Raw genomic sequence first — 13729 nt, 5'->3', positions numbered from 1 at the left:
GGGGAGGGGGGCGGGGAGGGAGGTGGGCTGGTCCGTATGGAGCAGCTTTGTGAACTGCTGCTAGAATTGAAAGCACAGCTGGGTTTGAGTGAGGCTGGGTAGCTGCTACTTTGCTGTTTCCTGGTGGTGTGATCCCGCCCTGGTCTGTCCGCCCCTGCCACGTCGCCCTGCAGCTTGGTACCACTCGCAGGCCCGATTTCAGCATGCCAGCCTGCCTGAGTCCATGGCTTGCTCCATTACAGCAGCAGCGCTCTGGGGTTGCGGGGTGGTAACTGGGCAAGACGGGCAAGTAACGCCTGCACAGTGCTGCGGCTGTGACTGTTATCTCTGGATTTCCCCTCTCTTGTGAGCCAGAGTCTCATCTCTGAGGTTACGGATGCAGCGGGGTTTGTGCCCGATTTGGGAAGGAGGAGCCTCAGAGGCTGGAGCTGGGGGTTGATCAGGGACACTGGAGATGCGTTGCTGGTTGTTCACAAGTGGAGGCGGGTCTGGATGTGCCGCGGGTGGTCCTTGCTGCTGTGTCCCTGTGCTCCTCTCGTCGGTGTGTGTTCTCATTTGAAGCCAATTGTCTGCATTTTAGCAACAAATGCAATAGGAAATGAGGAGGAACGAGCTCCTGCTGTGGAGTTGTTGCTTGTGGAGCAGACTGTGGAATTGCTTGGGTGGTAGAAGAGGTAAGAAATTTCCCAGAGAATTTCCCAAAATCTGAATTGATTTTTAAATTATTTTTTAATTTCTAAGGCTGAGGCTCTAGTCTCGGCACGGAAGAGTTTTCCCCCCCTCTGCCGAGTCAGTCGTTTGTCACATCAGCGTGACTGAGGGCTCCATGTGAAACCCCCCTGTTTCCCAGGGCAAGGTGGGTCAGAAGAGCAATCCCAGCGGTCCCTCTGGATTTGCGGACTGTGTGCCTTGTTTTACTGTCTGTCAGGCAGCAGCGTAGCCAGGGAGCAAAGGAAAGACGGACGTGACAGCCTGAGGCAGCTGTTGGTTGCTCCCGCCTGTCTTCCTCTGGACTGAGGGAACACGGGGCCGTTCACTTCGGGGCCGTTCACTTCTGCTCTCTGCTGGGGTGCGATGCCCGCCGGTTGCGGCGTGGGTGGTGGCAGAGGGCAGGGAGCTCCGTGGTGCTCTGGTTACAGGGCAGCACCCCGCACCCCTGTGCTGTGCGGAGGCCATGGCGAGGTCAGGGCTGCAGAGTGTGTGGTCAGTGCCAGGCTGAGGAAGGGCTGACAGCAGCAAGGCTTTCCCCTGTTTTATGGCTTGCACGGGGGACAGGTCTGCAGAGGCACTTTCCCTCTTGCTGCGTACAGAAGGCATAGCACATGGCTCGCTCCACCGCCGGACAAAGGGGCTGCTATCCAGAGAGGGGGTTTTGCTTTTGAGGAAGCTCTTGCCTTCCTGCCGAGGAGGGAGTTTGGCCTTGCTTTTAGCTTGGAGGCTTCACCATGATCATGTTTTGTGCTTTTTTTTTTTTTAGTGGTCTGAGTGATCGGGCATGCGTACTCCTGTGAACACTGATCTGTCCCCCAGCTCGCAAGGGCTGTGTGGTGCTGGCGCCCAGCCCCGGCTGATTTCAGAAAGGCTGGCGGAGGCCGGCGGGCCTGCAGGCAGAGCGGGGGGAGTGCTCCCTGTCTCGCCCCTCTTCTCGAGAGGTCCCAGGCTGCTACAGCCGGGGCTCTTTGCCGCGGTCCTGTGTGTCAGCCCGTCTTTGGGATGCAGGCGGTTGCATTACAGAGCTCTGGCATGGGGTCAGGAGTGGAGGTGGAAGGTGTGTTTCGGAGGAGGCTTTGTTGCTTTGCTGTGCTTATTTGGGGGGGAAAAAAAAATAATTTAAAAAAGTAATAATCCTGCTGCTCTGTTCATCTGTCTGTCCCTCTTCCTGCTGCCCCCCTCGCACCCCTGATGGCGGCTTGTCACTGTAGCCCTTGGGGTCCCTTGAGTTTTGGCACCTGCTCATCCTGTCTGGGACTGGTTGACTGTACTGTAACAAAATGATGCATTTAACCTCAGTATCCTGCCACGTGTCTGTACACGTTCAGCATGGCAGTGCGGGGGGGGCTTCTAGCTGTTAATGCCTTTCCAGTTATTTTATCAAATGAGGAAGAAAAAAAAAAGGAAAACTGTAAATGTAGCAAGCTGTGTTTGCAATGCTTATTTTCTCCTGTCTCCTCTGAGACTGGTTATGTCACTTTGTCACTGTTTTGAAATGGATGTTAGGCTCTTTTTGAGAGGGTTGCTACACTTGATGTTAAATGCCTCACCAACTCTTTTTTTTAAAAGGTTTCCAATACAGGTAATAGGTGAATGACTTTTTTTTCTTTTCTTTAAAGAAAATGTTCATCTCGGTGGCGTGGAGCAGGTAGCTGGAGGGCAGCGTTTCAATGAGTAGTTTACAGTTTCACTTTCTGCAGACACTTGAACATAGGACCGATGTATCTGTGACAAGCACATCCTTTTGGTGGGGAGCTGCAGAGGAGTGGGGAGCGCCCTGGGTGCCAGCCAGCCCCCTGCCGCGTGTGGGAGCGTGCTCGGGTCAACCCCAGGGTCCCCGCGCTGTCCCCCTGCGGCTCGCTCTCCAGGTGTCAGCCCCGCACGGGGGCTGGCTCGTGCCGGTGGTGTCCCTTGCGGGAGGGGGTGCTTGGCACCACTTGGTCCCTCGAGCCTCCCTGGTGCAGCCCCGCTCCCCCTCCTCCTCTCCCAGCCGGTCCCGTTGGGGTTGGAAACCTTTGGATCTGTGGCCCAGGAACCCCCGCTGAGCTGCACCCCGGCGAGGGTGGCCCTCTGCTCGCTCGCCTGGAGCAAAAGGGGTGATGGTTCGATGTGCTGGCCCTTCTCAAACCCTGTGTGTCCCAACCTCAGCCTTCTGTTTCCCAAAACTAGAACGTGTGTGCAACCTTCTTCAGCTGCATTTATTGTAGAGACAAACTTAAAATGACTCATCACAGACCATGTATCACTTGGGAGGAAAATCTTGTTAATATGGACCGCTGTACATGATCCATCTTCTGTCGATAGTACATAATCTTTGACCCATGTGCTAGGATCATCATCACGTATAAAAGGAAAAGAGAAAAATGTAAAATACTTGAATGAGAGCTTGTATTATAACATTAATATTATTCAGAGTATCTGCTTTCTAGGCTGATGTGATTCATTATTCTAGTAATGCTTTAGTCCTTTGTAATTTGTGGTAATTATGCTTTTTCCTTTTTAATACAAAAAAAAAATGTATAAAAATAAAAACTTCAAAAGACAATGCCGCCTGGGTTTTCTGTTCCGCTGACTTGCCCTCCCCAGGGGGCTGTGGGTGGATGAACGGGCTGGGTTCATCCCTGTGTGGTTGTGGGGACTGGAGGAGGGTGGGGGAAGAGAGCTGGCTTCCACGGGTGGAGCTGGGCTGGCAGCAGGTAAGCGCAGCACAGGTCAGCTCTGCGTGCCCTCTCCTCGGAGGGCTCGCTTAGGACATGGGCCTAGCGATGGTGAGAGACAGGTGTCACTTTTATCCCAAGCAGGATTGAGACTTAAAAAGATCCTGGAGAAAACTTGCAGCGTGTTTCAATAGGTTGTATAGGTACTTATGGATGTGCGTAAAGGTGCGGGTGCTTTTCGTTGGGTCTTTTCTTGCAGGGTTTGACTGATCTCCACACTGGAGAGCAGGGACTCTTCTTTCCCTGGAAAGTCTTTCTATAGTTTATCATTGTACAGAGCTGCTCGTTTCGGTTTGTGCCTCCTTTTGGCGTGTGGGGAGCGAGATGAGGCTCAGCAGGAGGAGGTGATGTGCGAGGGCTTCTGCCATGTAGCACATCAGCTCCCAGCTCTGCTTCCCTGCCCCACGAGGGGGGAAATGCACTTTGCAGGCGTTAGTTTGTGGAGTGGAGACGAGGATGTGACAGCCCTTCACTCAGACCTGTACTGACCTCTCGCATGAAGAAAAACTGCTCGGGGGAAGTCAGGCCTCTGTTGTGTGTGCAAGGGAGAGCGTTTCTAAAGCTGTGGTCCCACTGACTTTCCATGGGGTTGCATCCCATATCCCAGGTGTTCCGAGTCTCAAAAACAGTGGTTTTAATTCCTATCATATGTAGTTACAGTGATCTTGCTGGTATTTCTATAGAATGCTGCTGAAAGAAGCCAAAGCATGGTCTGTGAACACTGAAGTGTTAAAACCTTAATAATGAGAACTTCCTAGGAACTCCCCAAAGCCATGTGGCCCAGAACACATCTGGCTTATGTGCAGGCAGCTAGAACCAAGGAACAGCGCAAGTAATTAAGGGAAAAAAAAACCTCTAAACATTGTTTAAAAATAGCTTTCTAGAGCAGGTTTTTTTGTGCCTTAGGAAGAAAATAACAGGCAGCAAAAGCGCAGTCATTTCAAGTAGCACATTCAAATTCAGCTTTGGATTTTGTTATGTGTGAAGAATAACTTGTTTCCCAATTAAAATACTATTTGGCGTAAGTCATCGTGTCTCGCTCTGCCAGTCACTGGGCTCTGGAAGAACCGCAGGCTGCTGGGTTCACTCTGCCCTCCTGGGTGCATCGGGGATGCTTTCTGAGAGTGGCGTGAGGCTGAGGAGGACCCTGTGTCTCTCAAAGGCTTTGGTTTGTCTGAACACTCGATCTGTTCCATGCAGATAATCCAGCACTCCCAGGACTCCGTAGCACTGGTTGAACCTGGAAACCGACCAGAGAATAAACATCATTGAAACTTACTGAGGTTACCTCGCCCTTCTTGTTTCCATCTCCTTTCAGAGCCCCGATAAGCTGTCCATGCAATTTCTGCCACTGCACCAGTCTCCCTTGCAGCTCTAACGAAGCCTGGGTGAAACTTCCGCAACTTCCCTCTCTGGTGCCATCGTTACCCAGAAATGGTGGCTCTGAACAACAGCCGTCTCTCTCCCAGACAGCTCAGAGCTGCGGGAGCAGCTGGACAGCCACGTTGCCGTGTCTGCGTGCTCCAGAGACCCGGCTGCCCTGCGACGCAGAGCTGCCGTGCTTCCAGCACTGGGATGCCAGCAGAGCCGTTCCGCCCAGGAGAGCATCTCAGCTCTGCAGTGACCCATGTCCTGACATGAGCCAAGCTTCGGAGGAAATGACTGATAACAAGAACTGGCACTGTGGTTTGGGTGTTGCCCAGCATTTGGGTGGCGACAGAACTGCCACAGTGGCTGTTTCTGCAGGAAAGGCAAACTGTGTTCAAGGGAGTATGTCTATGAATTCAGTGCACATCTGGGAGATGGGAATACTTCTTCCACTACTGTGAGATGTATCCCTGAAACAACCTGCTGAAACTCTGCGCTTTTCACTGTAGGAGGAGGCTGGGAATCTCTGCTAGGAAGTGTTAACTGTAATTGTTTGGGCAAGGTGTTATCTGATCAGTGTTACTAATCCCAGTGTATGGGAGGACAGACAGGGAAGGCTCCCTGCAAATTTCTTTCAGCTGTGTGACGTGCCCTTGCTCTTTTTATTCTAGATCACATGTGGTGTCTGCTAAACTCCTAGGAAAAGCCTTGCAGAGAACTGCCTCCGACCCTGTGCTTGTGCTGGGGACAGTCCAGGTGATACCTGCTGCTTCAGACACCGTGTGCTTTCTTTCCTCCCATGTAAGCTTAGGAAACTTGAAATGCCCGACCCCAGCTGCGGTGTTTGTGCTTTGGAGAAAGTTTCCAAGTCAGCTGATGGAGGAGGGCAGATGTCAGTGAGGTGGCTGGCAGTTGCGTGGGCAGTGGGCTGGAGTCCTCTGAAATCCCAATCTCTGTCTAACCGCTTTAAGAACTGACAGCGTTCAGCCTGCTGTCAGGCGAACGGGATAGGCTTCTCTGCTTGTACCCGAGTTATGCAAACCCACTTGACCCTCAGAAAGGAGCTCTGCCCGTCAGCAGTGGCAGGGCGCAGGCAGGAGGGGAAGGAGAAGCTGAGCAGTGCCCAGACGTACTTGAGGTGGTGGAAGTCGTGGAACTCTGGCGACGGCAGGAAGGGCAGGTGGTAGCCGCAGTGCGAAATGCTTGTTGTTATGAGAGCAATGGAGAACCACGCTGCGATTGACACAATATGAGACCCCATGAGCATCGGGCCAGTCATGACAGGCAGTGTGTTGGAGAGCTAGAAATGAGAAGCAAACTACCTCATTAATCGGTCCACAACAAACAGACTCTCCTCTAGGAGCTGAATTGTTTCACTTGGGTGATACATCGCATTAGTTTTGTGCAAGCAGCATAAAGGGAAGATCCCTCTGCAAACACCTTACTAAAATTATATAATCGTCAAAGAAATAATTTACTCTGAGCTAACTGAGTTTTACTTGCTGCAAAACAGAGTCACAGCCCAAGCTCCCCAAGCTTGTAGAAGTTAGATGTGAGATCAAACCAGGGGTGTGAGGGCAGCATGATTCCAGTAAATCACCCTGGAGTCAGAGATCTGAATTTCAGTTTCACCTTGGAATAATGCTGAAGCTGCTCTTGGGAAACCTAGCTGTCAAAGGGCGCCGGCCTGGGGACACGTGCAGTCAAAGGTGGTGATGTGATGATCTCAGCTGCCTCACTCCATTGTGTCCTACCAGTGGCACAAATGGCTGTCACTGCCCAGACCAAGCTTACTGCACCAGCAAGGCCCAGCTGGACTCTTGAACATAGAAAGGCATTCTGCTGCCCAAAAGACTGTCAATTAGGGAGACTCACAGAGCTGGTGCTGCAGCCCAGGACTATTGTCAACAGGAGATGGTACTGAGAAGTGGAGTCTTCTGAAGGTGGGGTGTGTTTGCATGAGAAGTCTCAGCTGGGAGACACTCCTGGAAACACCGATCCCAGCCACCAGCATGAAAATCTTGATAGAATTCTGACTCCATTCAGTAACCCAGACTGTGTTAAGTGTCACATCTCGTGCTGAAAGCCTTGTCGGTGCTCCCAGCCCTCTCTGTGCTCAAGGAAGCACTGTTCGGTCAGTTCCTTATCTGTTGGAGGCCCTTGGATCTGCGCTCATAAAGCTAGCAGAGTTCAGTATAAACGGGTATTGCAACCCTTCCACAGCTAGACTTCTTGGCAATGCAGCTTATCTTCCTCATCCTAAGAAAGAAGATTCTAAGGGTGCGTTTGCTTTTCTTCTCTTACCACTCCTCCTCATCTCATGGAAATCACACTCCACGCAGGAACTGGAGGGTGACCATCGGGGAATCCACTTACTATGTGTTCTACCGGGTGAGCATAAACGGAGACCACGCCAATGGGGGCTGTCCATTCGTGGTGCTTCTTGTGAATGTGCTTATACAGGAGCGGGAGGTGAACAAGCCTAAGTAGAGAAAACAGAGAAATGTAGGTTTTGAACTCCATAAGAAGGGAACGTAGAGTAACCTAACACAGAATTTCTGCTGCGGACTTGCTTGTGCCTCTCTTTTAAAAAAAAGATTTAGAGCAGCTGGGAAGAGTGTAGGACTCCTGGCTTCCCTCTTTTTTTTTTTTTTTTAACACAGAGCCCTCACTTAATGTATGTGTCCACTGACTGATGGTAAACTTAAATCCAGATAAATCACATAAATAAAAGTCCCTGAATGACTGATTTGCTTAAACCTGGGAGTACCTTTGAGGAAAAGACTCACTTTATATTTTCACTGTTTTAACTTTACCTACTGGCAACTATTAGAAGCAGAATTTTAGGTTCTGTGGGCCCTTAAGAAATTGGGGTTTTTTAATGGTTTTTTTGTGTGCATTTGTCCAAAAGGGAAACCTACATATTTCTGAGAATGCCGGGCCTGCTTCTGCACAGCCTTGCAGTCTTTATTCTTCCTTGTTTTAGGTTTTTCCTTTAATGGTGGTGTCAGCGCTTAGAAAGCCTGCAGTGTCAGGAACCAGGACCTGTTTCGTAGGTGCCGTAGAAGTGAACGGGAGATGAGTCGCTGACCTCTTGAGCTTTTTTTTTTCAGGATAGTCAGTCTTGTTTTCTTTTTGAAGAATGCCGGGTTACAGCTTTTGCGTGAAGCTAGCTGTTTTGTTTTTTTCTTAGCCTCTAAGCTGCTCCACCTTTGTAATTTTACCTATTTTTGCTTACTAGAGTTACTAGCAGCATTGCAGCACCCAAGCCTCACATTGTAAGGGTGGATTCCAGGACCTGTAAGTCTTCCCATACAAACACAAGATTGGTCGAAGTCCTTGGCACTAGGACCACTGCTGTTGCAGGAGATAGGTATAAGCTTAAAGGCATGGGGGAAAACCAGAGAGTCCTGTTCCTGTGCTCAGCTCACCTGTGTGTATAATAAAAGAGAATTTCCTCTATTAAGGTGAAGATGCTTAGCTCCACAAGAAACCAGTAGAAGGTGGGTAATTCCTTGCTGAAGGTGTTGCCCCACCATTTCATGATGTAGAACATGGGCACAAGCATGGGCAAGGAGATAAAGAACTGATTACACAGCGCTGTGTAGATGGCTTGGCACAATTTTTTTGTGTCCACCTGCAAAAGAGAAGTCAGGACTTGAGGCTAAATCAGAAGCAATGTGGCTTTGAGTTGGGAGGATAAAGAGCTTTAAGATTTGTAGGCTGTTTCTGTGTTAGCTTTGGGATCAACTTTTTAACAAGCCGTCAATCCAGATCTGATCAGTAGCCTAATTACAAGAACTGCCTTCCTCTCTGCAGGGGTTATACAAGACTCAGCTTGATTCTCCTTGAATCCTATCTGGTTGCAAGAGAAAAGCACAACAGGTTCTTCTCTCCGCTCCTAGCCTAAGAGACTGCAGGAAGTGTTTAGCCAGCAGAAGAGGCAGAGTGAGAAATACTTACAGGATCATTCTTGCCCAGCTGAATGCGATAGCGGGTAATGAAAGCTGGCTTTCCTGTTACATCAGCCACCATAAGGATTCCATTGAAGCACCAGAAAGCAAGGCTAGGAACCAATGCAGCCCCTGTGGCATGAGGAAAGGGCAGAGATGTGTGAATAAATTGAGAGCTATGGCTAAATCAGAAGGAAAATACAGTGGCATAGTATCCAGAGGACCTTGCTGGGACCCAGATGTGCCAGGTGTGTATCCCCTACCCTGAGAGGCTTTAAAATGGAGTATGGGTATGTTCTGCCACCCGGGTAAGACCTAGGGAATGGGGAGGAGGTTAGAGTAGACAAGTGTCTTGTAGGTTGAGACTTGCCACAACTGAGGCTAAGAAAGGGTTTTTCTGGGAGGCTGGGGGAATCTCTGTCATGGGGGGGGTTTAAATACAAGTTGGATAAGGTCAAGTTGATCCCTGGGACCTTTGAATGTCCCTACCAGGCCTGTTCACCAGCTGTTAATCACAGGCAGAGAATTTTATAGGTGCTACAGCAAGAATAAAATTCACTAATTTTACTTTAATTTTCAATAATTAGTTCTACTGAGTCATTCAGTTCTCACAGGAGCAAAGGGTGTGTTTTCAAAGGGAAGCCATTTCAGCAGCAGCAAAAAGATCAAATTTTCAATCTGTATTGGGGGTCTAATAATGAACCAGTCCAAAGGCAGCACAGTTGCACTACATCAGCTGTGGCTGGCTTTGAAGCCTACATGTGCTTTTTCAGTAGGAGGATTAGTGAGTTTGGGAAGGCATGTCCATGTCCCCTTCTAGACGTAATACATGGATAGTTCCTCCTACAGCAGAGGGTTGTTAACCTGAGTAACTCACCAAGGAGGAAGATTGTCCACTCCTTTCCGTCAAACAGGTAGTAGAACTTTAGCCATGCTGTTTGCCAGAAATGGCCTGGAGGGTCCCAGATATTCTGCACATTCCTGTGGGAATAAGTGTTCTTGGTTGCCCATCTTTTAATCATCCACTTTTTCCCCTCTCCACAGAAAAGCTTCTCCTCAAGCCCCTTTGTTTGAACAATCTTACCAAGAAACAGAGTTCGCTAAGGCAGTGAATGTGAGCAGGCCTGTACCAAGGACAAAGGCAGTGATCTTCATGGCATCCCAGAGCTTCACTTCCTGTGAGCAAGCAACAAGAGTAAGCATGTGCTGCTGTGTCCTACACTAGCATTTTTTGTATTTGAAATGCAGGAGGTCAAGGCAGTTCTATGATGGCCTGTTTTGTTTCACTAACACCCTAAAGAACATAGCAACAAAGCTGTTTTATGGGATACTGTGTGTAATTGAGGGGGGTAGTACACACACATCCATCTGCCTTGTCACCTGAAGTGTCACTGACATGGAATTTCTCCAGAATAAACAAAGGGAGAGAAAGGACCACTGACTTCTTTTTTTTTCCCCCCTCCCCATTTTTATTGGGCATGTTTCTCAGTACCTGGAGGACTATAATATAAGGGGCTTCTGGATAACTCCAAGCAGTACGCATGGAAGACCTGGGGGTAAGGAATGGTGCTCCATCTCGATACTTCCCTCACCCTACCAGTATATTCTCCCTCCCAGTATGCAGTATGCTTTCTCCCTGCAGTAGTCAAGAATTGTTGTGCCCAGATGATCTGATTAACAGCTCCAGTTAATCCAGAACCACTCCTCTCACTTTTCCTCTTTGCTTTGAAGACTGATTCTGAAGGCAGGCTCATGTGCCCAGAAGCTTGCCTTTTTTTCCCCAAGTATAACAGAGGTTTAATACAGGATATTACCTTTCCTTGCATAATTCACCTTCCTGTGCCTTTAGGTCACCACAGGTACAACTCAGCTCTAGTACTGAGAGTACAACTTGTTTAGTAGGTACCATGTGCCATCTGTATAGAACAACAAGGAGCTAAAATACTCAACTTTTCAAAAGTATAAAGTTTTCTAAATCCCTGCTCTCAGTCATGGAAATGTTATCTACTAAAGAAATATTCTTGTATACAGCATAAGGGCACCTGTGATGTTAGCATGACTTTTATCACAGTAAGGATTTTAACTACACAAAGCAACTTCAAGAGGGTCAGAAAATTACCAGTGAGACCTCTTGATTCCACGAATAACTATATTCAAAAATCAGTATTCAATATATTTGAGCATTTAAATATTAAAAAACAACTTGTTTATCAAATATATGACAAATATTTAATTAACTATCTGTCTTTTAGAGTAGCCCAAATTGGAATTGGTTCTGGAGTTCAGAAATCTTAATTTGGGTTTTGTTGCATGTATATGCATTACATTTATCTGCAGTATAAATGATTAAAAAAATAATCAATGCCATTCTAAAATAATATTGTATAATAACCAGCTAGTGTCTTGTCCATTACTCCGTCCTTCCTGTTTAACTGTGTTGTTGTGCTGCAAAAACAGACTGGAGTAAAAATAGTATGATTCATAGTTGCTGTTCTGCTTGTCTCCTGTCAGGGACAACAAACAAGAGAGGCAGCTCGCTAATAAATGTTGAATGCAGGTGTGTTTAGGGTAATGCAATATAGAGGAATCCTCTTTACATGGCTTTCAGTGCTAAGAGCTTCTTTAAGATTCTGTAACAGCTACAGAACTTTAAACATTGCCCAGGACTTGTCAGCAATATTTATCTGTCCCAGGACAGAACTTTGCTCATTAGCACTGAAACTTTCTTCGTTAAAACAAACGTATGTTTGCTTCTATCATCTCTTTTTTTTTTTTTTTTAAGAGGAATCCTCTTTACATGGCTTTCAGTGCTAAGAGCTTCTTTAAGATTCTGTAACAGCTACAGAACTTTAAACATTGCCCAGGACTTGTCAGCAATATTTATCTGTCCCAGGACAGAACTTTGCTCATTAGCACTGAAACTTTCTTCGTTAAAACAAACGTATGTTTGCTTCTATCATCTCTTTTTTTTTTTTTTTTATTAAATCAAAACAAACGTATGTTTGCTTCTATCATCTCTCTCTTTTTTTTTTTTTATCAAGTAAGCAACTGGGGAGGAAGTAATTTAAAGGACTCGTTTGTATTAGAAGCAATGCAATCAGTTGCCAGCATTATCACTGGCTGTACAGAACTACAAACGCAAGGCTGGCAAAAGCCATCTATTCCAGCTTCAGACAGCGCACGCTGGATTCTGGGCCAGAGATTTGCTCTCTTAGTAGTTTCATACTTGCAACTGCATCCATGTTATGCCTCATGTATGCTGACATGAGATAAGACTTTCTTAATCTTTAGACCCTGGAACACCTTCTACATATTCTTTAGAAAAAAGGTTACGAAAGCTATAAAAAGTTTAGAGCTTTTTAACAGAATCGTATCCTATAAATCCTTGTTTCTCCTGGGATGAAGAACGAACATACCAAAGAAAAACTCTGATGTCTTACAAGTATCAGAATTTTTAGTTAGATCAAATAGTATTTCAGATTCTTTAGCATCTTCTAGCTGAAGAACTCAGAGTTTCAAAAACTAGTAACTCCTAATGTTCATCAGACACTGTGTATGTCCTGCTTTGAGATAGGACAGAGAGTAGCTAAAGCTCAGCATTTAAGCTATTTTAAAAGCCCTTTGGCTAGAAACTGTCTTGTTTTGAGGCTGTGTTTTTATTGCACGTGCTGAAGTGATTACGTGAATGAATCCCACACAGTATAATTACATGAGCTGTAGAAGCAGAGAAGTTTACATAGGAAAAAAAAATCTTGTTCATCAAGTCCAAGTGCTAACACCCTGTTTCTCTTCATGCCAACAGCTCCAGCACAGTAGTTTCCAAACTCTGATCCATGGATCGCTTGAGATCCTGTCCTTAAAGGGCTTGTACAAGTTGGCAAATTCCTTAAGTGCAGAACAGGGCTGCTGCCTGCAAGGTAAAGAGACTGGGGCACACCAGCTGGGAAACATATTGTTTAGCAGGACCACTTTGAGAACTGGGCCCAGTTAGGTGGCACAGCTTCTGGCTACAGTTGAGCGTTGTGGTCTCTTGCCACACAAGCAAAGATAACAGGCCCTTCACCACTTGGTGCTGTAGCTGCAGTCCACTGGAAGGGAAAAAGTGCTGGGAAAATGTTGCTGTAGTGATAAGAGATGAGCTCCTAGTTATGCTAAAGCAATCAGAGCGTGGATGTGTCTGTCACATCTCTTAGAAGATGATTCAACACATCCAGCCTTCCAAAGCACCTGCATAGCGCATTCTTTAAAAGATGACCTTGAGCCTTTACCTGCTTCTGCTGCTCAGCCATGGTGGAATATCCAGAGTCTCTTTTCATCTGAAATAAGAGGTGATCTGAGTAAGTGAACCTTGTACAGCTGGACGGTGGAAGAATACGCCGCTGACAACAGCAAATCCCCTCAACTTCGAGCTGTTGCAAAACTGTAAAATATTTACTCTGTGCTCTGTCCTGTCCTGCTCCCTCCTTTGTGTTGGCCATGGAGCAAAGCTGAGCTCTTGAGAAGAAAAATCCCTTTATTTCCTGATGAGTTAGTGTTGTCCCAGAAGACTAACAGGGATGCAAGGGTAACAAAGAAAAATGGGAGAACAGCCAAACCAAAGCTTTTGATCGTGGCACTGGTGTGCTGTGGCACGGCTGCCTCCCTTGATCCGGCCCAGGAATACATTGCACTCAGTAGGAACTCCAGCCCTTGACAGACTGCAAGGAAATGACGATATGGGACATGCGCTCTTCCATAATGACGGCATGCTGTTAAACTAACAAGGATGAAAACGAAAATCCGACTACAACAATGTGAGTTTGTGCCATGAAGAATTAACACAGTAGTAAGTGAGAAAATCATCTTTGCTTCAAGTCCCGCTATGGTCAATTTGAGGGTTTAAAGTACTAAATGGACAGGTGGCCACCTCGTAATAAATCTCCCTGCATTTGGCTCAACCATTTGTTGCTGGTTTTGGTTAAAAAAAAAAAAAAAAAAAAA

The 13729-nt window shown here is 47.1% G+C and overlaps 1 protein-coding gene across 7 annotated transcripts in view; it reads right to left on the bottom strand.

Annotated features, from left to right (window-relative positions):
- Window positions 1–503: 503 nt before the first annotated feature.
- Window positions 504–13729, bottom strand: part of FAXDC2 (fatty acid hydroxylase domain containing 2) — a 21768-nt gene continuing 8542 nt past the window's right edge. For 5 of the 7 annotated variants that reach the window (XM_009285804.2, XM_009285803.2, XM_009285805.2 and 2 more), the window contains 8 exons: window positions 13018–13065; window positions 9834–9925; window positions 9627–9730; window positions 8760–8881; window positions 8228–8433; window positions 7173–7278; window positions 5930–6096; window positions 4512–4668 (listed from right to left, as the gene is read on the bottom strand). In XM_009285804.2, the coding sequence (XP_009284079.1) occupies window positions 4512–4668; window positions 5930–6096; window positions 7173–7278; window positions 8228–8433; window positions 8760–8881; window positions 9627–9730; window positions 9834–9925; window positions 13018–13065 (1002 nt within the window). Of the gene's footprint in view, window positions 4669–5929; window positions 6097–7172; window positions 7279–8227; window positions 8434–8759; window positions 8882–9626; window positions 9731–9833; window positions 9926–13017; window positions 13066–13729 lie in introns of all 7 variants that reach the window. The other 2 variants (XM_009285802.2, XM_019473860.1) reach the window with 2 other exon arrangements.

Source organism: Aptenodytes forsteri, unplaced genomic scaffold (assembly GCF_000699145.1).
Source record: "Aptenodytes forsteri isolate BGI_AS27 unplaced genomic scaffold, ASM69914v1 Scaffold54, whole genome shotgun sequence".
NCBI classification, from domain to species: domain Eukaryota; kingdom Metazoa; phylum Chordata; class Aves; order Sphenisciformes; family Spheniscidae; genus Aptenodytes; species Aptenodytes forsteri.
The sequence above is the reverse complement of the archived record's forward strand: the minus strand, read 5'-3'. Positions and strand labels throughout refer to the sequence as shown.